General features: G+C 38.3%; 2 protein-coding genes across 2 annotated transcripts; both read right to left on the bottom strand.

The window, feature by feature from the left end:
* Positions 1-381: 381 nt before the first annotated feature.
* Positions 382-19,158, bottom strand: HDAC10 (histone deacetylase 10). The gene is made up of 21 exons (XM_032207411.1): positions 18,920-19,158; positions 18,627-18,693; positions 17,622-17,756; positions 15,846-15,942; positions 15,074-15,171; positions 14,893-14,997; positions 14,620-14,688; positions 13,851-13,977; positions 13,307-13,372; positions 12,856-12,915; positions 12,391-12,480; positions 11,094-11,200; positions 9,900-9,967; positions 9,122-9,392; positions 8,414-8,504; positions 6,785-6,870; positions 6,247-6,300; positions 3,998-4,082; positions 3,451-3,636; positions 2,653-2,812; positions 382-1,966 (listed from the first exon to the last, which is right to left on the bottom strand). Exons 2-21 carry the CDS (start codon positions 18,689-18,691, stop codon positions 1,941-1,943), a joined length of 2,046 nt encoding a protein of 681 aa, XP_032063302.1. The 5' UTR covers positions 18,692-18,693; positions 18,920-19,158; the 3' UTR covers positions 382-1,940.
* Positions 19,159-21,680: 2,522 nt separating this feature from the next.
* LOC116485365 (secreted frizzled-related protein 2-like) lies at positions 21,681-24,985 on the bottom strand. The gene is made up of 4 exons (XM_032180665.1): positions 24,699-24,985; positions 23,967-24,136; positions 23,102-23,194; positions 21,681-21,991 (listed from the first exon to the last, which is right to left on the bottom strand). The coding sequence occupies exons 1-4, from the start codon at positions 24,983-24,985 to the stop codon at positions 21,681-21,683; spliced, it is 861 nt and encodes a 286-aa protein (XP_032036556.1).
* Between the last annotated feature and the right edge of the window lie 267 nt (positions 24,986-25,252).

Here is a 25,252-nt window from a genome sequence, read left to right on the forward strand (position 1 = left end):
AGAATCATTTAGGTTTGAAAAGTCCTCCAAGATCACCTGGTCCAACCATCCCCCTGCCACCAGTGTCACCCACTAAACCACGTCCCCAAGCACCACATCCAACCTCTCCTTGAACACCCCCAGGGACAGTGACCCCACCACCTTCCCACCCGTCCCAGTTCCTGACTGCTCTTTCTGAGAGGAAATGTCTCCTCATTTCCAACCTGAACCTCCCCTGGCGCAACTTGAGGCCATTCCCTCTGGTCTTGTCACTAGTTCACCATGAGACAATGGGGGTTAGCTGGGGTCTGGGCCCCGGCCGCAGAACACAGTGACTCTAAGCGCAGCTTTCTAGCAATAGTGGCAGTCCAGGTCTATAAAAATACACAGGTTTGCCCTTTAATTCATGTTTTATTAAATTTGATCAACATCTTAAAAATACACATGTAACAAAATACAACACTCATGACTGACAATAGAAATTCAAGACTTAACGAAAGCAGTTGAGAAAAATGCTTTTTCCTGAGAAATGCTGAGTTACCCCAGCTTTTCTTCTCCAGGGGAGTGGAAGGAAGAATACACTTACAATGCTTTTGTTTTTTAAAAGTTTTTGAAGCCCAAGATAGCCAGATGCCCACCTAACCCATTTTGACATATCATAACCTAATTCAGATTTCAGTTCAGAGTGACTTCAAACTCCAGAAAGAACTTCAGTTTATTTTAAAGAAATTCTGAACTGAAACTGAACATCTTGTGTCCTTCAGCTTCCTCTCGTGAAAACGTTTGACATGCATTTTAGTCTCTTCCGAAATAATTTCCGTTTCAAAAATTTTCAAGGATTAAATGTCATTTCCCCTTCAGGATAACTGAAAAACCAGTGTGAACTACAAGGGCGTCACTTGGAATGGTTCTAAAAACAGGACTGTGAAGACTGACCTAATTATTCAAATTATATTCAAAAGTTTACATTATTGAAGTTACAATCACAGAAAAATGCTCCTGAAAATGAGTACAAAAATGTACCTGAAATGCTGGAAAACAAGACACATTATGGCTAAATAAACTTCCTGAGGCAATAATTTTGAGTATTCACATGATGTTACCCCTATGCCACTACCAAAATGGGGGATGGGGTATTGCTTTTTATTTGCTATATATAGAAAATATGCATTTGAAATGAGGGTAAAATGAAGTCCCCTATCCACAGAATATTTACAGTATGTATACAAGTTGTAAACTTTATTTTAATCTTTACACTGCTTTATTCAATTATGTATTTGTAATTTTATATGTGCAAAATATTTTTTTCCACATGCCCTATATAGTTCAGGAAATTAAATTTAGTCTCAACCACAAAGTATGATCTAGGAAACTCTAGCTGTTCAGCTGCTTTTCTTAACTTCCTGCAATTGACTGACCAGAGAAATTAAAGAACAGACTTTAAATTAAAGAACAGATTTGGTGAATCCTTTAAAAGTCATAGGAAAAATTCATGAATCTAAAGGACTCATTGTTAAATTTAAAATTCCATTCCAATGAAACAATGGTAGTGGCAGCAGTGCAAGCATTTTGATGTTATGTTGAGTAATTTTGGAATGTTTGGCTTGTACGATTGCTCATTTCAGATTCCTGTCTTCTGGACTACTTTAGCATTCATGCAGTCAAGCTACTGCATGTGCAATCAGACTTTGCATTCACAAATGACACAAGTCCCAATTTGTAGTAATGTAGCATGGGAGTAGGTAGGCTTCAAGTGTCAGTCTTGCATAATTGGTGCCGGTATAGAATTTACGAGCGCAATGCTCTAGTTGAAATTGTGAATTTTAAGGATTTTAAAAACAGTAGGCAATTGTGAATAGTTCTTACTCTGTTTAGAGATCAACCGTCTTTTTTTCCTGATGATTTAAAAGGCAAAATTAAACGCATTTTCTTCTGTTGGGTAATACAGTTCTAAATTGAAGTCAATTACTTGAAATCCCATCCTTCACTGGAAAGAACAAAAATAAGATTAACAGTTATTAATCGAGCTCATACCACAATTCCCAAGTCGATAAGAACACTTTTATTAGAACCAGACCACTGCTCCTGGCCATTTCTTCTGAAAGCAAGCAGAGCTCTTTCTTTCAGAGATGCCCACCTTTACTATTGTTTAAATTTATGAATTTTCTTCTTTAAAAAAAGGACTATTCAACAGAAATTTTTTTGCCTAATACCTGCCTAATTTGATTCCTTTACAATTGGCATACCTGCTTTTCAACTGCTTGTGAACGTCCTTTAAGCACAACTAATCACTGACTTAATCAAAATTATTTCCAGTTATTTCAAAATGTTACCTGATTCTACATTGTATTCAGAAAACACATTAGCAATCAGAGCCAGTGTATATCTTATTAACCATTCTTTAAACATGTATTTTGATAGCTTTATGTCAGGATAAATAATATAAAATTTTGGAGTAACAACATTCAGAGTTCCCAAGGGAGTTCCTATGCTATGGAATTCAGTGCTTTCTGTCTCAATGGGCAGAATCAAAGGCACTCCTAGTTTCACACTGCTCACATCCGATCAATGTGCTCCCACTGACTTCAGTGTCCCACTGACTTAAGAGAAACCAGTTGTACTTTGTCATCTCTTTAAAAACATATATATTAATAAGAACTAAAGATGACTTACCCGAGCACTGAAGCATTTTCCAGTCCTGCTGAAGCTGGTCTTTTAATATTTTCATTTTATGTACTTTTTCTTGGGTGGGAGGTACGTAAGCTCCAGAGTGAGACACAGAAGCACCTGCTAGTGCTTTGGCTACATTTTGAATTAGATTTAAGTCTGTGTCCTGTTTAAGAAGAAAATGGAAAATACCCTTTCAATACAAACTTTCTTCATTCTAGTAATACCTGACAGAGTTTCAAACCAGCTTTTGTAAGTTGGATAGTTACTGGGGAACAGCTTAAAATAAGATCGTGTAGTGAATTATTCACTGTTTCCCAATAAAGAACTAGAAGGCACAAAAGCAACCAGAAATTACTGTTTCACAGGACACACAGAGAAACTGTGTTACAGTCACAAGATGCTGCATAGACGGAGAGTGTAAGCTGACTTCAAGAGATGAAACAAGTTCACAGAAGACATGCTCACTGGCACTTAACACGGAAAGGGAAGCTAATCTCCAAACTGAGGCAAACTGTCACAACAATATCTATTGTGTACAGACATAACCACGAGTTCAGGCCTTGCATTTGTGCCTCAGCTTCTCAATCACGCAGGCACTCTACACCTTGGTGTGTGTCTGTGTCTGCCTTTCTTCTCCGGCCAGAGATAAACTTGGGCTGTTTCTGTAATGAACTCAGAGGTACCAACCAGCCAGTATTTTCAACAGAGCAGCTCGAGGCAGTACACAGCAGCCATGCTGCTGCTTGATTTGGGTTCTGCACTGCGCACTTTGAAGTACCATGGCTAAGCACCACTTCTTACCTCAATCACCGCAAGAATTCGAGATTCCGCTAGTCCTTGTAGTAAACCAAAAAGAAGAGAAATTCCACTTATTCCGATGCTCCTGTTTGGTCCAACAGCTATTACTATCAAATCGGGTTGATAACTATATGCTACAGGAAGAATGAATCCAAGTACAGCAGAAAAGAAGTCACTCCTGTCAGCATCCTTTAACAGCAATGAGAAACAGTTTAGCACAAATGTAAAGCCCCAGATTCCCAGAGAGGATAAAAAAAACATAACATGCACCTCAAAAAGCTTTTTTTCCTTATTTTTTTTTTTGCATGGTAACTCTCCCTTCTTGAAGATAAAATACAGTAGCCACCGAACATTTCCTCAAACCTATGAATTCTAATATACCCTAAAGATCTGTTAAGGAGTAGCACCATGGAAAGATCAAAAAAGGAAATATGTTCAAAGGTGCAAATTAGAGAGAGAAGTAATTCTCAGTGCCATTTTATGAATTTGTAAATATATTCTGTTATAAAAAAGTTTTTATCTTATGTTGTTTCCAGAAAGTAAATCTTACCTCTTTCCAGTTCAGAGAAATAAAGTGTTTAGAGCTGGTCTTTCCAGATTGTTCTTTCTCGCAAATATTTATCACAAGTACTTTTCTGTAATCAAAAGCCACATCTCAGTACTTCACCAACAACTTCCAGTGAGATAAAAATATCTCCCTTCTTCCATATGACTTAAGTACTAAGTCATATCTCAAGAGCAAATAATTATTTGCATTATTATGTGCCATCATGTAAGTATCAATTAAAATTGAAATCATACCTTTTTTAAAAGTATTTTTAATATCTTGAAAAGTATTAAAGACTACAAGCAATCGCTTTTAAAAACAAGGGGAATTGGCAAAAAAAAGATATGGATAAATAAAGATGACTGTCAATAATTAAGAACTCAGCACAAGCACACCATACTCTGAAATTACACTGAACATATTTTAATGTATATGAAGAACCAAGTTATTTTGCTTTTTCGTTCTCAGACCCTACCCTTATGCTAAGCATCAGCACCATAACTGTGTGCTAGGTTTTTGTTGCAAAACTCATGGTTTTGGCTTTCCATCTGATCTCTTTATTTGAGACCAACTGAACTTTTCCTTTTTGTGCTTTTTCTTTGGGGTGGAAGTGTTGCTTGTTATGTTTGTTTCATCTGAAGCAGCAAATGAAAAGTCTATGAGAGAGACAGGCATAGGATTTTTAAAGAAGCAGATGACACAACATCAGAAAGAGGGAAGTTTAAGGACTGCGGCTTTGCAGCTCACTATCTGTCATGTCCTAATGCTATGCTGGGTCATAATTTAAACTGCTATATGTTAAATGCCTGTTACCATTGCCTCTCATAATCTCCACATTTTCAGAAACTGTAGTGCTGAAACACTAAGACAAAACAAACAACAAACACATAGTTTGCAACATATGCAAACTGTTTATTAGTAAGTTTTGAGTATAAAATGTACTAAGCTGATTCTGTAATGTCATACACCCACTTAGTGATGTGTAGATGGCTATACAAGATTTGAGGCATGGAAGAAATGGGTCTGGTTTTATTAGGGCTTCTTTAAATTAGTAAAAAAGTGTATCTAGATAATTCTGTTAGGACTACTTTATTTTTGCTCTTGAAAAGGAACAGAAGCAGTCCATGATATTGTTGGAATTTTATTAGATTTATTGTATTTGTGAAAGTTGCTTATTTGCTGCGTGATTTTATTCCTTCCTTATTTTACTTCTCTCTACAACTACTAGTCACTTCCTTGTTCTCTTTTCCTAAAGAAGGCAATTTTTAAAAGATAACAAATGAAAAAAAAAAACACAAAAAACATGAATTACAGCATGATTTATATGGGTATTCCCAGACAGGAAAACAGACTGATTCAATTTGACGGTACACATTTACAGGAATATCTCCAACAGGGACATAATCCACATGTGAAATCAATGTTGCTTAGCTGAAAACTGTCAACAGTGAATTTCACATTCTCCTTTTTGCTGAATGGATAGAGCTGTATGTTTAACGAAGAGGTTCCTGCACAGAGCTTGACTCCTAATTTAATTAATACAGACTAAGAAAATGCTCATAGAGCATTCATCCTGGGAGGTGGTGGAGTCACCGTCCCTGGGGGTGTTTAAGGAAATGTTGGACATGGTATTTAGGGACACGGTTTAGTGGCTAATACTGGTGGTAGTGGAAAGTTGGACCTGATGATCTTGCTGATCTTTTCCAACCTTAATGATTCTCTGATTCTATGTGCCTCTTGCAATTACTGCAGGGCTAAAACAGATCCTGATCAATCCTCATGTGTGGTTCACAAGCAGGTAAATTCAGACCAAAGTCTGTATATCTGTAATAGCATATTCCATATTGGTGATTTTAATTTGATCATACATGCTTTCATGCTATCAGTGATTTTAATATCATTTATATTTCTCTCATATCTCAACTTACCATTTTAAAATTCCCTTTTAAATACTTGCCTTCTTTATTACTTTGTACTTTCAATATTACATTTTCAGTAAAAATCCAAATTGTGATTAATATAGAAGGATTATACTTTAAACCTGCTATTAAAATTCACACGGTGTCATTTAGAGATAGAAATTTGCCCTAGAAATATATTTTGAGATGCTTTGTATTTTGTTTCAGGTTAAACTTGAATAAAAATCAGCTCACGACTGATTCCTTAGTGCACATTTCATCAAACGTATGGACGCTTACGAACATTTACAGAACTTAAGGGATTTGACTCCTTAAAATAAAGAGAAACCTCACCCATCTTCTGTGTTTGGTATGATCTGCATGTCTCCAACAAATACGCAAAGCACTCTGTAGAACACAAAGAAAAATCATGTATACGTGTATTTACATCTGCAAGTAATTTTTTTTCCCCAATTAGTGCAATTTATTTAAAGAATTTACATGTAGATTACACATAAAACAGAATGTACATTGTTTCTGAATTTGGTTCATTAGAAGTAAAAAGAAAACAAATTTAGAGCTCAAGGGAACTCTCCCACCAGTCTTGTGGGTAGGAAAAAAAAAAATGCCCTCAGGGCAGAGAGTTGAAATCTGGCAAAGAAAACAAGACAGAAACAACAGTCATCCTTAAAAATGTTTTGCCTTTGGTAACATGAGGTTTTTGCTGGCATATAGAGCACTGTCTGTACAGCCGATTGAAAATGCTAAGCACATGGAGAAGTTATTTGTTCCAAAATTAAGCTTTTCAAAGGCAACTTTCTGTATTTTATACACTTTTATCTTACTTTAACACTTTGCCTAAGGGTACCAAATGCAAAATATTCAAATTCACCTTTGAAATCCAAAATGAACAGAGTATCTTAGTGCTACACCAACAGAAGCAGAAGCTGTGGGTGAATCCACAATTCCATTGCATACCTGCAAAATACATTTGTTATTCAGAAATAATTAATGCTGCAGAAGATCACGCTATTCCTTATTTGTCCCAACTGTAATTTTACTCGGTTATATGTATCACTCAAACAAAGCTGCACGAAAGGGATCCTGAGGTTAAGAGGTTAGTAATTCATTTTCAACAAACAGGCCACATTTGATCATTATGCCAAGAGCTGTTGTATTATTTCAGAAGTGTGGTGCTATGCTGAAAAGCTACTGCAGAAAAAAGCTTTTGCAGGGGAAGGTCATCTTTACTGCTTCTCTCAATAGTCTGTGGATTGGACACACTCACTTTGCACCTGAAAAACAGACAAGGAAAAGGAGGCTGTCCCTGAACTCTGACTCCTCCTTTAACCTACGCAAGTTATTCCTTTCTGGAAACACAATGACAATATTATTCCATCAACCTTGAAGTGTTCATTTTTGTTCTGTAGTGCTTCGAACTCTCCATGGAAGGTAAGCAAAAAGATAATGCATGCTCTCCCTCTTTGTATCTGTCAACACAACGAGCTCAGCTTAGCATCTGCAACTCATGACAAGTTCTATTTCCTTTTACCGGTAATTTTTCACATCTATTTATAGACTCTCCTAGAGGCATGTGCAGCTTATGACATTAGAAATTTGTCCCTGAGATTTACAGTCATGACTAACAACAGCAGGAAGAAGGCCTATAAGAAAGAGGCCATTCTGACAAGTAAGTCTTCCTCACTGGCTTAATACTTTAAAGAGGGCTTGTCATTCAGAGAAAGACTGTTTTATTATGACATAATAAAAATCTTGTATTTTATTTTAACTTCATTTTTTTCCTCTTTGCTTCTCAAAACATTTAAATATAAATACAAACTTGCAACCTCTAAGCCTGCCTTATCTTCATTCCTGACCCTGCATGAATCAGAGTACTGAATTAGAATTATTCTGTTTAGAGTCATAGCACACACTGGTGTTGTAAACCATGCCATCAAAGTGATCAGGGGGAAGCGGCAGGAAAACAAATGACAGAGTAAATTACTGTGTATAAGTGTTAAAGTAATGGTAGGGGTGTACAGCCTTGTGTACACCTTAAAATCCAGGGTGATGCAGAAGTAAACTTTCCTCTAAAGACTGAAGGCAAACTTTGTGCATTCAGACAGGAAAAAAATGAGATCTCTTGTTCTGATTTCTTGCTGCTGCTCACGGGTGAGCAGCCTTCTGCCTCCAGCAACTGGAAGAGCGAACTCTTCCAGGGCCCACCTGTACATGTCTGAAAGCGACGAGAAAGTTCTTACTGCCTCATAAGCTGTGACTGCAGCAAAGCTGGACAATATCTTGGCCCAAGGATAATTAGAACAATGTTTTGGGGTTAACAGCTATTCCTAAATGCTTTCTCATGTTGCCTACTCACTCTTGTTATCTAGCACGGTCAGGATGAGGTTAGTGGGGTTGTGAATTACATAGTAACTAATATCCAGATGAGAGCATAGACACTGGAGTCAGAGGAATACACCCCCTCCTCCAATCCTCATGGATTAAAGCACGTAATTCTTACCTCCTTCTTTAGTATTTTATCTAGGATGGCCAACATACTGCATAGAGAGTGCAAGGTTTTGTCCTCTTTCACAAGGTCTGCATAAAAGTCACTGTAAAATAAATTATATGGAGAAAAAGTAGCTTAGGGGCAATAATGCTTTTGAAGAGGACACTGTCTAACAGTACTTTGCAGTAACTGCTGACAGGGTACACTTTGTACAGATGCTGCACATTCACTCTCAAAAACTTAGCCCTGGCAGGAAGATGACAACACTCTTGCCTGACAATCTCAAACTCCCTAAACCTGTTCCCATTCTGCACTGGAAAGAAGACAAAAAATGCGTGATGATACTCAGGAAATAAAATTCTGTCAGAATTAGACTTACTAAGTTAAAAAGTTGAGCATCTCAAATCAGACCAGTCTGATGGATGTGATTTTTTTTCCCAGCTAAAAGTGAACTTTAAGGCATCTTCCTAACAAAACCTCTTCCTAAGTAAACACATTTGCACTGTTCTCTCTTGAAATAATTTTCTCTCAACTCTTCTGATTAGTTTTATAAAGGACTTTAAGGATATGATTGATAGCGAACACCAGTTTCTTCATTTTTCAAAGTAATTCTGGTTATGACTGAAGAGACTGAGGCCAGAAAGATCATGGCAGAGACAAAACTAGTCGACAGTCTGTACTCATCCTTACACTCATGGGAATTAAATAAATAGGACCAACCTGGCAAGAGCTTCTACTTCATTTTTGTCCATTTCCTTCACCACACAAACAGGTGCTGGGAGCAAGTATGCTGAAGCTTTTGACTGAGTTGTTGCTGTTCTGATGGGAGGCACTGGAAATAGAATATTTCTCATGTGCAATTCCAGAAATCTTTCTACTTTGGCAGCTTCGTTGTCGTTAGTTATCTTATCCTCATGGTCTGTAGAGGGATTTGTGTTAGTCTTCTTTGGTAAGTGTGATTTGGTGCTCAAATTATGCAAAAATGATGTGTCTAGAGGGAAAAAAAAAAAAAAAAAAAAAAGAAAAAAGAAGGGTTTCACGTGTATTTCTTTTGGAGCAGGGTGTTAATATTTACTTACATTTATTTACAAAATAAAGTACACCTATACTCAAAGTGTGCATACTTACTTCCATGCACTAACTACAATGTTTCCTGCCACAGATGTTATTTTTCAACAATGCTACATTTCTTTTTAATCTAAGGACAGGTCACAAACAATAATAATAAATCTTACCTCCATTTTCTTCTCCAGACAGAAAACAGCATACTCAAACAAAGATATTAAAGCACTACTTTTTGGAGTGATGTTTGACAGCTTCATCAGTTAACAAAATTATTATTTTTTTTTCAGACCAGTTGAGGGCTCGGCCCTGTATGAAGCCTCACAGTGCTTCACCAATCATTAGACAAATCACTGGTAGTTCAATTCATTTAAACCAGAGAAAATAATCATTTTGGATTTCTGTATGATTTAATTTACCAATCACATTTAATTACCTTCATACATCAACCATTTCCAGTAGGGTTTGTGTGCTGCTCTCACATTCTGAATAGATTCAATAGCACTAAAAGAGAAACAGGTTTTACAGTATCAGCAGCAATGAAAGTACAGGAAAGACAACTTAGCTCAATGGAAAACAAAACACAGAACTGAAAATGAACAAGATCTGGTCTATTCCAAAAACATGGAACAGAAAATTAAAGAGAATGAGAGTTGATAGCCAGATTTTCTGTAAAGATTAGATTCAAGAGTCATATAAAGAAAGTGAAGAACATGTGCAGTTATGTGCCTTTTAAGTAAACGCATTTACACATATTGAGTGAAATCCTGACTGCTGCTGGATGAAGCACAGCTGTCCCTGACTTCAGCAGAAGCAGGATTTTGTGTCTTTCTCTGCTCTGTCGGAGATTTTATCATCTCATCAGAGATTACAGAATGTACAGATGTAGTTAAATTCACCCAAAAGCTAAACTACCTGTTCAGAGAGACTGAAAGGGAGGCAGAAAACAAGTAAATCACATTCCTTGCTGTTCTTGAACTCTTTTTTACTACCACTGTTAGCACTACAGGCAAAGGGCCCTTTTAAGCTACCTGTCATACAAACATAATTCACGTCACGGGAAATCCAGGACATATTACAGATAATCTCCACGTATACGGAAAGTGTTCAGGTGCTGGACTGATATAATGGGTGAATAAGTGATCAACTCTTTATTACCTAGGATGATAGCAACCTGATATATTATAATTGGTAGAGAAATAAAAAAAGAGGTGCTCCAAGTACTATGGGATGCACTGGGAGCATCAAGTGGTCCTGGAGTCTGAAGAACTAATCTCTGAAATTACATACTTTCCAAAATACTGGATGTTACTAACTGGCATTGCCTTGATTACAGCAGGACTGTCTCAGCACTGAGAAAGATCTCTGCAGGGTAACAAGGCCCAAGGATAAATAGCATAAAATCATGTATGTCATTAAGAACTTCTTGAAACTCAAAATCATTTCAGAAACAGAAGTATGCAAAACTGCAGCTTGGATGACTTTCTCAGAAAGCAAGTTATTCAAAGCAGAAAATTACGTATTATAAAGCATCATATAAAACCTTGTGTCAGCAAAGTGTTCAGAGCATGCATATTTTCAGTCTCGTTGATAAACACACGGGCTAGTCTAAAATTATTCACATGCTTACCTTAGGCAAGGGGCCATCTCTCCAGTTACTTGAGGTATAGGATCTCTAAGCAAAGTTTTTACGGTCATGCAGACTGATTCAGACAAGGACTTCAGGTGGTATCCACCCTAGAAAAGAAGTATTTTGTGCCACATAAGGAACAAGTAGTTGTGAAATCTGAAAATCATCACAGGAAATAAATAAACTTTTGAAATATATCTGAATTCACATAAATGAAGATTATATGCAAAGACATTTAAAGTCGTTTGCATATTGAAAATTACAAAGAGGCTACTTGCTGGACCACGGGCATCCCATGACTCAACTCACTTTATCATGGTTCAATTCATTTTGGAAAACAGATGCCCTGAAAATGCTAAAAAAAATATTTTCTTGCACTCATCTCCACAGCGTGCCACTTCCTACAATTCTTATGGAAGACTTCTTAGAAGATAAATATTATTGCTGTCCTCTAAAATGTCTGCACAAGGGAAATCTCCCACAGCCTGACACTTCTAAGATACGCCTGTCCTGATGATTTGGCAGAAGGTGGAGAAGAACTGAAGATAGATTTAAGACTGCTGAATTGAAGACGATAGACTGCTTCCTGCATACCACTTGCAGAGCCGTCACATCATCTGTATCATGAGGGGGTGCTTATCTGCACTTCAGCTAGCAGACAGAAGTACCTATAATAACCTGCTGAAGAAAAGGATGACAGAAGACAAGTCAAGCAAAGCAGAGGTCAAGTTAATCAATTCCTAAACAATTCAGTCTTGGAGACCTTGCTGGCAGTAATGAATGCACAAAGTTATTTACCTGAAAAGTTAACATTTTTCTAACATGCAAAAAGGGAGTAGAAATGTAGATCTCAAAATGAGGAAACTGTTTTTTAACAAAAGAGCTCTTCAAAAAGATCTCCCGCTTTTTTGATTAAAAATATCTAAGCAAGTTTAGCAAGAGCTCTGTTAACAAGTAAGAGAATATTTATGTTAAAGTTTTTTTAAACTCCTTCTGGAATAAGACAAAATTGCAGAAAAATTGGTAATGCAGTTTATTCACTAAATACATTTTAATACATTGGGGATTGTCCAGAGCAGCAGATTACAGTCACTGCATACAAGAACTGAACACATCTGTTAAGGATGTGGTTTTGGAACAAATGACCATATGCTCCATTTCAGTGTTTTAAGTTTTAAAAAAATCAACTCTTAGGCATCAGAAGAAATGCGTTGTCAAATCTTTGCCATTTTTGTACTCCTGATTCTCAAAGAGATATAAAAAGAAGCAATGACTTTGTTAAGTTTCAAGTCTTTACCTCTAGGATGACACACAGCTTTCCGTTAGCTAACTGCATCAGGAGATGGGTAAGGTGGGCAAAAACCTCAGGAGTGGCATTCATCTGACCCTAAATCAAAGAAAATATTTGTAAGAGATGAAACCCTGAATCAAAAACATTGGTGAAAAAAACAAAACAGACAATCTGAAATACATGAGACTGAGTCAGAATACTGGAACACTCACTTCTGATTGTATTTAACAAAATGCTGAACCAACTGCTTTAAAGAAAGGTGCAAAAAATGATGCAGCAATTATGCCTGAATAATTTGTCTTTGCATGTCTCATGGTATTTAATGAGTTGGGGTCAGCTTAAAGGCTCATACATGTATTTTTAGCTTGGTCGTAAGTGAATTTCACCTAGCAGTCACTGGACATTGAAGATGCAGGAATATTTTACAAACACCTTTATGACTGACAACACAAACCACAGCAAGTTACTTACTTCAGGGTCTCCAATTCCTGAATCATATCCAGAGGAAACAAGAACCAGTTCAGGATCAAACTGTAATAAAACAGAGATAGCTGTTAACACATTCTTTTGTATTTTGGATTGGATTTCAACCAAACCACATTCAGCTATTATTTCAGCCAGACCATAAATTATTTCTGTCAGACCATAAACACAAATACTCTACTTGAATTAAAAAGTAACATTACCCATTTAGACTGTTTTCATTCTTGATGGAAAAGTTGCAGAGCTTTGTACTGAATATTTCAACACTAACGCTTCGTAAACATTATTATGTTGATAGGACATCATTCATACCAGTAGAAATTACATGTTAACGGTGCTACTGGCAAGTACTGCAAGATACTTTCTAGAAGATATTCAATGGTACTTATGAAATAGCCTTTGGTTTTGCTATTCAAAAACCAGAGCAGTAAAAAAGTACCTCAAAAGCCATTGGAAGCAACACATGAAAAAATGCAGCAAGGTAATCTGAATTTCCCATCCCAACCTGCAAAATGTGAGAAATATAGGTCAGATCTTCCTGGTGGAGTAACAGATTTTTCTGAGGTTCTTCATGACTTTAGGGAAAGATAATATCAAAAGTTAAAGATGAGGCAACCATATGAGATAGAGTAAAACAAACTCCATGTACTTTAAGTATATAGACATCCAGCATTTTTAGTCTTAAGTATGAGCTTCAGTTCTGTGCTGAACAAAGATGGATCTTCTGAAACACTTTTTGATTTGATAGGCAAGATATTGAAGAAAAAAAATAATGTGCATGTCTGTCTCTCCCTCATTTAAAAATAAATAAATTAATAATCACATTCTGAGCCATGTTTCTCTGCAGACATTCCACTGACAGAAAGGAGGTACCCTGTGCTATGACATCTGCCAACCAAATGAAGCAGTGCACTTCTCAGAATGTGTTACCTAATGCATGAGAAATAAAGCTATTGCTTTATTGTGCTGTAAGCAACATTTACCTTATTCCAAGGCAAATTTATATTAAAGCCTTTTCCTCTTCCCAAACCTACAGCATCATAATCAGATTCTTTGAGTGATGGCCAGAATTCTTGATGTTCATAGCGATGCCAGGAAAAATACAAAACACTGAAAGATACAAGAAACAGATCTAACTTCACAAAAAGGTTCCACGACTGACCTTATGTCCTGAACTTAGCAGACTTGCTAAGTCAAAGCATGAAGACAGAATCAGCCCTTGCCCTTTTTTCTCTAAACAGTCCTGGACTGCAGAAGTTGGTACAGGAAGTCCTATATCAAAATTAACCTAGGACAATCGCTAGAATGTCTTGTATACACTCTCTTCAGATCAAAGGCAGGACATTTTCAGAAGTGCAGACTTGTTTCTAGAACCTAATTCTGTGTTTTTTTCAGAAAACAGTACAAAGCTCATCTGTTTTACCCAAATACTACCTGAATGCTTACACTGAGAGATTCCTGAATAGAAAGAATGGAGATACTACCTAAATACTCATATGGAGAGATAACACTACTGGCAAACCAAGATAGCCATATTGCTCATTTTGTGTTTGTTATTCTTTACAGTAAGATAAATTGAAATACTTCTGTTAGGTTTTTCCCTCTACTTGATAACAAGTAAAAAACAACAGTCACTAAAATAGCAAGAACAATATTTTATAAGATTCTAGTTTTAGAAAGACAAGGAATCTTACTCTACAGAAGCAAGCAATATTTAACTGGCTAACATAAAGAATGAAATATCCTTCAAACCTTGGATCCTCTTCAAATATATACTGAGTTCCTTGCCCGTGGTGCACATCCCAGTCAACAATGAGGATTCTACAAAGATCAGTAAAATAAAACATTCAGCAGAAGCAGAGCACTTCGATCTAAAGGAAATGGTGAATAAATACGCTTTTATAACCCAAAAGGTATGTGACACACAGAAAGGTCTAGACATTAATCTAAAAAGGTATCATGTCAAATGGTTATCTAAATGCCGTAACTGAGTATGAAAAGCTTCTTTAGGGTCAATGCACCTACCTCTGTAGACCATATTTCAATTTTGCATATTCTGCTGCAATAGCAACATTGTTGAATAAACAGAACCCATTAGCTGCATTCCTCTGACTGTGGTGACCTGGAGGTCTAAAACAAAGTTTTATACCATTACTCACAACAAAAGCAATTTTGGTAAGAAGTGAAGACTTCTCATATTTTTTACCTTACTAATGCCATTCCATTGCACACTTTTCCTAACATCACAGAGTCCACTAGTTGCAAAGTTGCTCCTACTGCTAGGCTGGCACAGCGGTAGGTGTTCTGAAAAAGAGAATCTCATAGTTAGCATCAATATGGTTTAGACTAATCACAAATGACGTGCTTTGCACCCCAACAGGAAATAGACATTATTCTACCCTACAGAAGTTGTAAGCAGATAGTTAAAAGCAGAATTTTACAACACAAGTTCCAATGTGCTCTCTACTAGGTTTATCTGTGATCGTCATATCCTTTAAAAGGATGTTTTCTCCAGAGGAGGTAAGAAACATGAGATGTATATACTGAACTGACTAGTTCTACTGAATTAACATGGCATCTCTGAAAATAAGGAACAAAATCTTACAGAAGCAAACCAGAAAAGACTTCCCCCTCCATTACCCAGCACAGCATTTAAGAGTGACTGTTATTAAAATGCGATTTGCAGGCCACTAATGGCTTACAGTGATGTAGTTAAGTAACAAAGTGAAAAAACTTGAGTAGTGTGCTATACTGGTACGATACAATTACAGAACAGATGACAGAACACTTAACCAGTTTAAATTACAGCATTACACTAAACTGGAAACAGATTACAGTAATGTCATAAATACATGCAAATATATTTAGATGGCAAAAAAACTTATTGTCAATGTTCCCGTACTTAGAAAACTGCCACACAGATGCCACAATACAAATACGTGCAACTCCCAATAGGGGAAGTAGTTTAATTTACACACCGGATGAAAGAAAAAAGCATCGTAATTCCCAGACACTCTTTTCAGTTCCTCTTCGTCCATTGTCTGTGTGCTTTTTGCAACTTCCAAGTGTTCTGAACTGCAGAGGAGAGAGAAAATAACACAACACTTAATTAAGCAAATCAACTTATGTTCTGTTTTCATTACGTTTTGCATTTAAAGCTATATGTTAAAAGGGGCTTGTCTGTGAGACTTCACATGTCCAATACCCTGGAATGCCAGTTGCAGGATACAACGAAGAGAATCAGGAGCGCCATAAAAGCAAGAGTTCTTGGATGTCATAAGAATATGATAATTATTATTCTTCCTTTTCCAGTGGCAAAAGGGCTTAGTCTTGTTAGCGCAAAAAGGCTGCTTATTCACTATGCAGTGATCTGTTTTGCAAGGCATGCTACATAAAAATGCCATCCCAATAAGAACTAAATTAGGATTCTGGCATTCATCAGCATGTGAATTATGACTCTATTCCTCCTCCGTTCATGAAAAACAGATTATCTGAATGAATCCCTTATCAGGTGTGTACTAATTCCTTTTTTCACTAGTTCAAGAGTGCAGCAAGTACTAAGGCACTACCACCAACATTCCACCAAATCTCTGTCACTGCTCTCTTGCTGTTGTGTAGTGAGCTGGAAATGGAGGCTGACGGCATCGACTCTCCAATGTGTCCTAAGCCAGGATTACAACGACCATAGATGCTTTCCCCTAGGTGGAACACCAAAGCAAGCAGAATTTCACAACAAAGTCAGACAAACACTAATGCTGCCTAATGGAAAGTAAGCTAAACAATGGCTATAAAATGAAGGTGTTAACAGGAATAAACCAGTATGAACCTGAGTGTCTGTGTAATTATTAGTTTAACTTTATCATCAGCCTCACACCTCACTGTGAATGCAAGCAAAACATTTTTGTAGGAGCTATATACCTGTCTCAACCTGAAAGCGCTTTAAAAAGGAAAGAGGTCTATTATCTTTGGCTTACCTATGGAAACCAAAACAAGACCTTTGTGAGTTTATTTGTCCCATGTAATCTAGAAGAAACAACTAAACTGGGTACAGTCATCAAGTCTCTTCAGTACCCAATCAGCAACATACATACTATGAAAATAAATCATATCGGTACACAGCACTAACTGCATTCTAACAAGTATATTACGAGGAAAAATAGTGCTCTGGAATCTGCTTCCCCTCCTTCCTTGGGAGCTGCTTTTAAGGGAAGGCTCTCACTCTTGGCTATGCTGTAGTTGTGTTGAGTAGTTCTATCTGTGACCAGCCCTGAACCCCACTGATCTGGACTTGGACCCTGATTTCCTTAACATCAGGCCTGCCATACCACCCTGAACTAATTAAGTAATCTAAACTCTTGGCTGAATCTGGTTACCATCACATCTTTGGGGAAAAGAGATGGTTATCATCTTTCTAAATAAATGTCACTTTTTTTTTTTTAAATGTTCTGTTCCAATTTTTATTAGCAGCTTACTTTTAATACTATATATAAAACAGCATTCATTGCTCAAGAATACAGAGTGAGAATGGGGATTTAGTAGAACAGCAGATTTGTACTTCAGCACCTAAACCATACATATACACATATTGTTTGTACAACTCTAAGTCTGACACATTGTCATTGAAATTACCGAAAGTCACTGAGTTTTACAGCAGACTTCCATTTTCAAATGAAGCAAAATATGATCTGGAGGTAGACATGGCAATTGTTATTTCATTGGATTAATCTGAATGGTGATGAAAATAAATTTCAGACCTGTGAACTAACAGGATCTCCTCTTCAGTTCCTTCTCTGGCAGGCACATGGACACATCTTTCCACAAGATGGTAAAACTGAAGCTGCTCATAGGAGGCTGACAGTCTTTCTGGCACTTCAATATCACAGATAGGACTAGAAATACGTGATAATCATATTACTATAGCACTATATCAGCACAGCTTACAAGTATTAATAACAATGCCTAACTTTTAACTTCCCATTGTGAGAAGATTCAGTATCTTCAGAGGGACGTGTAAGAGTAAAAAAAAAAAAGTTAAAAAAATAATTCTTTAAATATTTTTCAGCTTGGAATTGTGTTAAAAATAATAATATAAAATCTCATATAAAAAGAATCACAATAGCATTTTTTGCTTCTTCTCTCATCACTTAAAGTAGCACTGGCTACTATAGACACAGGAACAATGAAATGAAAATGTACTGTAGGTTACATTGAAGGTCAACTGAGGAGAAATGGGTTTGGGAGAGAAGATAACAGCAGACTTCTACTTCAAGCACAACACAAGTACTGGTCTCGCTCGTATAAATATAAGCAAGCAGCACATATAAATTTCTAACTGAATTTAATCGAAAGGTTTCAGATAAGTAAGTATATCTGTATTTTTTTTTCCTTGAATTCAATGATATTCAGCTTTATAAGCAATTTAATTAGCTTAAAATACTTTTATTTTGGAGATACTTTATTTATGGGTTTACTCGGATGCTTGAAGCTAAAGACTTGTCTTATTAAGGCCTCCTGGACTGGATGGCTACAGCTTCTCACATCCAACTTCAGATTAATATTATGGCATCTGGATACAAAATAAGAATTAAAAAAAAAGTTTTTCTACAAAAGGATAGACTTTCTGTTTACTAGGAAAATGACAGGATATCTATCACTAGACTTTTCATAATACATTTACAAAGAATTCATTCACTTGATATTTCTCTTAGAAGGCCTAATAAGAATCTATTCATAAGAAGGACAGGACGTTATTGACTTACTCATCCCAAAGCAGTTTATGACTGGTCATTTCCTCATCATAAATCAATGCTGTTCCTGAAGCCATTGCTATAGATAGAACAAAACAAAAATCCCCAAATGCATATTTCAGGCTAGAAACAAACATACAATAAAACAAGCTTAATATCGTATTAGCTAGTGAGAATACATGTACACGGTGTATCTGCTTGTATGAGGATTTTGCATTTTGACTTTGTAAGTACAGAGTGAAATCAAAGAAAACCCTTTAGGAGGAACCCCGACAAGACTGGGGGGTGAGAAAAGAGTGCAAAACCTGATGGCAGGGATCTGGATGCTGGCCTCGCACAGGCAGGATTCCCGATTATCCAAACACTCAGGGCCTCAGCAGAGGTGTTTCTGGTGCAGGTGAGGGGTTACACGAGCTCTCCAAGCCCCGCTTGCCCAGGCTATGGGCCTTTTGAAGGCTGCAGACGAGCTGAGGTCAGGTCTGTGCATGCCTTCTCCCATGCGTTACGTGGGGATAGTCACCTGCTGGGGCTGACATGAAACAAAACAGGCATTTGTGAAAACTTCAGGTATAAAGCCACGGAGTAACACGATTACATACACCGCAGATCCCACAGTACAGGGATTTACCGTGTTTAAAGCTTCTTTGAAAAACAAGCAAAAAAAAAAAATAACATTAGAGGGATTTATTTAAGAAAACAAAGAAAACCAGATGCAGAGAAAGAGGGCTCAGATCGCAGCAGCACCACACCGCAGCCCAGGAGCAGCCGGCGGCTCTGCCAGCCCAGCTCCGCGAGCCCGCTGGGCCCCTCGCCACCTCCCTCCCTCCCTCCCTCCCTCCTTCCCCGCCTCCCTCTTTCCCTCCCTCCGTGTGGGGAAGCCCGGCCACCCCACACGGCCTCCAGCAGCCCCCGGAGCCCCGCAGACAGCTCCCCGGCCCCCAGCAGGGCGGCCCCGGCCTCCCCGCACACACCGGCCGCAGCTCCCCGGGGACCGCGGCTCCCGCGGCTCGGGGCGGGCCGAGGGCAGCCCCCGCCTCGGAGGCGCCGGAAGATTTGCTAAGAAACGCCCCAGCCCTAAAAGGGGTTTGCTTTATGGTTTGCTGCCGCTTATGCCGCTGTACGCAGCGTTGGTGTAGAACAGGAGACCTTAAAACATGTGTAAAATGACAGATTTGCCCCGAGGCTGCTTTGCTTTGCCAGAGCTCGGTAAAGTAGGTCTGACAGTTTGAACAATACTTTCATGCTAAACATAGCTCAACTACACGTATTATTAAGTTTTTATTACATTAACAAGTAGGAGAACAAATAAACAAACAAAGCAGGGCTTCCTCTCAAGTAAAGGGGAATAAATATACAAGTAACCCTCGAGCTAACATTCACCTGTTTTTACAGAGTAACAAAAGTCCACCCCTCAGTATTTCAGGCTAGAGTCGCAGGCTGGCTGAGGCTGGAAGGGACCTCTGAAGATCCGCGATGTTTCTCTGGCACCTTTTAAATGGGTCGCTCACTGCGGGGCCTGCACGTTGTGCTGACATGAACCCTATCAGACGCCCCTCTGGAGCAGCTGGCGTGTGTAAGCAGTGACAGAGCTCTTTAAATATTTACCTTTTTTTCCAGTGGAGACCATTACAGACTCAGCAGGATCAAATGAGCTGAGCTTCTGAATAACCTACATTTTTTGAGTGACTTCATTATACAATATAATTTGAATATAGGTTTCTACTAGTTTTCTAGTTCATGATAGAAAATCATGGAATCACAGAATATCCCTAGTCAGAAGAGACCCACAAGGATCATGGTGCCCAAATCCTGGCTCCACACAGGACCACCCAAAAATCAGACCCTATGTCTGAGAGCACTGTCCAAATACTTACTGAACTCCAGCAGCTCAGTGCCGTGCCCACTGCCCTGGGGAGCCTGTCCCAGTGCCCGACCACCCTCTGGGTGCAGAACCTTTCCCTAACCCCCAGCCTGACCCTCCCCTGTCCCAGCTCCATGCCATTCCCTCGGGTCCTGTCGCTGTCCCCAGAGAGCAGAGCTCAGTGCCTGCCCCTCCGCTCCCCTCGTGAGGGAGCTGCAGGCCGCCATGAGGCCTCCCCTCAGCCTGCTCTGCTCTGGGCTGAGCAAACCCAGGGACTTCAGCTGCTCCTCATACGTCTTCCCCTCTAGGCCCTTCACCATCTTCATAGCCCTCCTTTGGACACTCTCTGATAGTTTTGTGTCCTTCATAGCACTGAAGATGCTAATCATGTGGCCAGTGTAATATTTTGCATTTCTTGAATATTATCATGCTATTGGTCTCCTACCGGCCACTTCTACACCTGGTACAGTTTCTGTGTTGACATTTTTAATGTGTCTGAAAATGAAAGGGGCCTTTTAATAGGGAAGCCCTGAGTTAGATTTCAGTTAAACCATGTTAAATTCAAGATGGTCACACAAGAACAAAAATATTTAAAAAAAATGCATTTAGCCTGTGCTCTGAGATGTTACCACTGAGACATCAACTCTGTCATTCTAAAATTACACCAAATAACCAACACTTCTTGTGATTGGGGCTGGCTAAGCATATTATGTTACTGTGTTTGTTCTGATTTATTCCATTTTGATTCTGGCAAAAGTGCCCAGCAGAGGGCCATCTTCTGTTAAAATACACCGATGGCAGAGAATGAGGTGGATTAATGAAGCATTAAGCAAAAGAAAGGTAACTCAAGAAAATAGCAGGGTTCATGCTGTGGAAAAAGAAAAAACAAACAAAAAAAACAAACAAAAAAACACACTAAAGGTACTCAGCTGGATTAAAACTGTTTCATGTCAGTTTTTATACATATTACAGATTTTTGCAATAACTCAAAGAAACATTTATAAATAGTTGACCAAGTTCAAACTTGACAAATAGCTGGAACACTACAGAAAGAAGTCTATGATAACACTGGGTTTAAGTTCAACTTATAATACAGTTTAAAAGGAAATGAAGACTTTACATTGCATTTATAGTACATTCTTATTTACAAAACAGGTTTGGCATAAGAAGAAGAATAATCTTTTTACAAATATTAAGATAAATATTTACAAGCACTTATGATATCTCCACTTCTGAGTGGCCAAAGTCAGCTGGGAGTCCCTCCTCTGCCAGCGATAAACCTGATTCACTAAAATGATACCCTCTTCAACCTTCCCCACAAGGAGATATACCATAGGACGATGTGTTTGAGTCATCTTCTGTGTACAGTTTTCATTGATAAGCAGCCACTGTTGTATCATGTTCTGAGTTTCATAAGGCAAGAGTGAGCCCTGGGTAATAAATTCCACTTGGCATTCAATGTTATACTCTTGGTCACCAAGTAATGTTCTTTTTTTGGATAGCTTTACTTTCACTGCTAAGGAAAAAAAAGAAAAATATAAGTCACTACATTTGTTCAAATGAAGAAATACACACTACCAGTGAAAGCAGGAAGATTCCTTAAAATACTCTGACAATTTCTGGTGATAGAGTATGGTGACATCTTCTCCAGCAGCAGTATAGATGTAATATATTTTTTTTTTTAATAAAGATTATGTAGCTGAGATTTTCTTTTTTTTTTTTTTCACTAAATCAGACAACTAGGAAAACTTATTTTCACAAAGGTGAGTAATATATTTTACCATCGCTGTATATGATGGTGACTTTGTGGATAATTGGGTATTGTAAGCCGTTGGCATTTCTCTAATAGCATAAGGTTGCCCACCTTGCCCAAACGAGTCTACTGAAACTCACTTTGCCTATATTATCAATCCCTCTGCAAAAATAGCCCATAATGCTTGCTGATACCACCCTTTGAGATACTCCCTTTTCATTACAGGCATCTATCCACCCCATGTAACTCTACCAGCACTTCTTAGCATGAAATTTCTCTGCAGTGCTTGATCTAAGGCCAGCTGAATTCACTGACAGCCTCTGCATTGACTTCAAAGGACTTTGCAGGACGTTTCTAGGGCAAACTCAAAAGTATTGCCTCTCACTCCAATAAGACAACACAAAGTAAAAACTTGACTGTTACGATTTTCCGAGTCTTTTCCAAGTCTTTTCAGTAAGCTATGCATCATGAACAACTTACACACAGAAATAACAGGACATTCACTGGTCAAATAACCAAAGCTTTACTTTGGGTTTAAATAACAATAAAAGACAAATCAGCTAATTTGGATGCTTTTGCCAGAAATATTTTCCATAAAGCATGTTGTACTACAAGGTAGCCAGCTCAACAAGAACAGAAAAGCTATTTTTCTGTAGAGTAGATCATAAAGAAGTCTTTCATGTAAACTAAATATTTTGCTCAGAAAGAACATATTCTGAAAAATAACCTAAAGTTAAATCAGCAACCAAACTCTCAGGATGCAGATTTTGAAATCCCAGCAGAAACTGTAAGCTACTTTAATCCTAATTTTAAAGCACTTTTGAAAGAGAGCTGCTAGTTTCTTTAATATCAGCTGTATTCACAAAGACTTACCAAAGTTATTGTCACAGAAAACTTCAAGAACTCTTTTGTGTGTAAAAAATTCCTCCACTGCTGGGCAGGTCTGGCATGCAGGCTTTGGTAGGACTGGTGAGAAATTGTAAAGTTTTATCATTACCTTTTAGAATGTTTTGTATTAGTTTTCTACTGTGAGCCTACTGCTTATCTACAGGTACGGCATAGAAAATACACAGCTGTTCAGTAATAATGTGAACATCCACATACTCCTCTGAAAACATAGTTAAGAAGGAAAAGGAGTTTCAGTTTCCTTGCCCATTCACTCCTTGTTCAGACTGACAAGCTCAATCATTAGCATCAAAAGTCAGTATGAAACAGAGTATTATTTTTGATATGGCTGTGGGATGGGTGAGCAATTTTGTCAGTGAGCCTGGGTTCAGCTGAACTAAGACTGAACATACAAATTTGGGTGTGCCAGCAGCAATCTACTTCTACTGTTTCCTGCATACGTAAATAAGCCTGAGCACATTTGAACATTTTACCATTAATGTCATCCTAAGTCAGGTTTCCGTACAGAAAATTAGATAATAAATCCTCCCAACTTTTCCAAGTTGGTCTGAGGACCAATTTAATGCAGATGTGAGTTTCTCAGATCCCTATTAAAGTTGGTAGGTCTATAAAGAGACTTCAAAATAAATCAAATACAGTGTGCTGTCATGAGTATGATACTGCCTGTAGCTGTGCAGGGAGATAATCATTTCCACCACGAAGAGTAGACTACCTACACTTCATTTTATTGAAACTACACAAAATCCCAGACTGGGAACTGCGTCTCTTTTATCTTCTTGTATCTCTGGAGCATAAAGTATAGCCCCCTGCCCCTCTGCCATCTTCCACCTACCTTTGTGCAAGTATTTATACTCCTTTGTAAGTGATGCCAGACACATGTCCTCGTCCGCAGGGAATCGGTCGCAGTCCAGGCTGTCTGGCCAGGAGTGCCCATGGCAGGCAAGCACGGGTGCGCAGCTGTCCCGGACACCTACACACATACTCCTACAAGGATGGATGAATCTGCATCGCAGGAAACACCAGACTGAATCAGTTAAAGTCAGTGGTAATAAATTATTTCAGCAGTAATTTCTGTGCAAAACACATGCAGATATTTGACATCCTTCAGCAATAATACAGTTATAGAGTGGCAGGTGTGCAAATTGGGCATGTGGTCTGTACACGTACCGGCTTGTGCTTATAGAATTAAGTTACCTTTTTTTTTTTTTAAAAAAAAATGCTTTTCTTACTATCTGAGAAAAGCTTTGGCAAGAGACTGAGTCTATGTGCAATGGGTGTTCGGTTTCAGTTTCACCTGGATTTAACCCTAAATTAACAAGAATAAATTTCAGCTACAACAAACTAAAACATGACATTCTTTGGCAACAGCATTCATTTCCTCAAAGCAAACTAAAGTTTAAGTGGAATATGTTTTCATTACTTGTATTCATTCGCAGTGAGTATGAAAAAGTTAACAGAATTATTTCAGATAAAGTAGAGATCACATTTCCATTACAACAAACACGCATCTGATTTGATCCCTGTTCCGACAAAAAGGCTGGCCATACGGAGCCGTGGTACTTACGTATCTAAACAGATGGGTGCAAACAGAGAGCAGAGGAATGTCCTCACATGAGGGTGACAGTCTGTGTGCACCAGGTGCTGCCAGGTGGTGGATTTTAGGATAACCTCTGCCATGCTTGTGTGTCCCATCAGGTTGGGAAGCCTCATTTCGGAGTACCCAATCTCGTGGCACATGTCCATCTCCTCGGGTATCTCTACACATTTGGTGGATAATCCAATGTCGAAGCCCTTTACCACTCTTAGGAAACCACTCAGAGCGAAAACAAGTATTTTTGCCAACACTAACATCTTCTAGTGAGCCCTGGGTTGCCAAACAGGGAGCTGTCAAACCTCTCAAGCACAGGGGCACACTGAAAACTTTGCGGTTTATATACCCCAAGAGCTTAATGAACCCTTGGTTATCAACTGCTTATCAAATCACTTGAGACAAGACCCAGTCTTATTGCCTATTCAAGTGATTGTTGTGATAACCAGGGAGGTGGAGACGAGGTATAGAAGTATGTTCTCTAAAGTAACAGATTTGCTATAGGCTTTCACGTGCCTGACAGCGTCAGC

This window comes from Aythya fuligula, chromosome 1, assembly GCF_009819795.1.
Source record: "Aythya fuligula isolate bAytFul2 chromosome 1, bAytFul2.pri, whole genome shotgun sequence".
Taxonomy (NCBI): Eukaryota; Metazoa; Chordata; class Aves; order Anseriformes; family Anatidae; genus Aythya; species Aythya fuligula.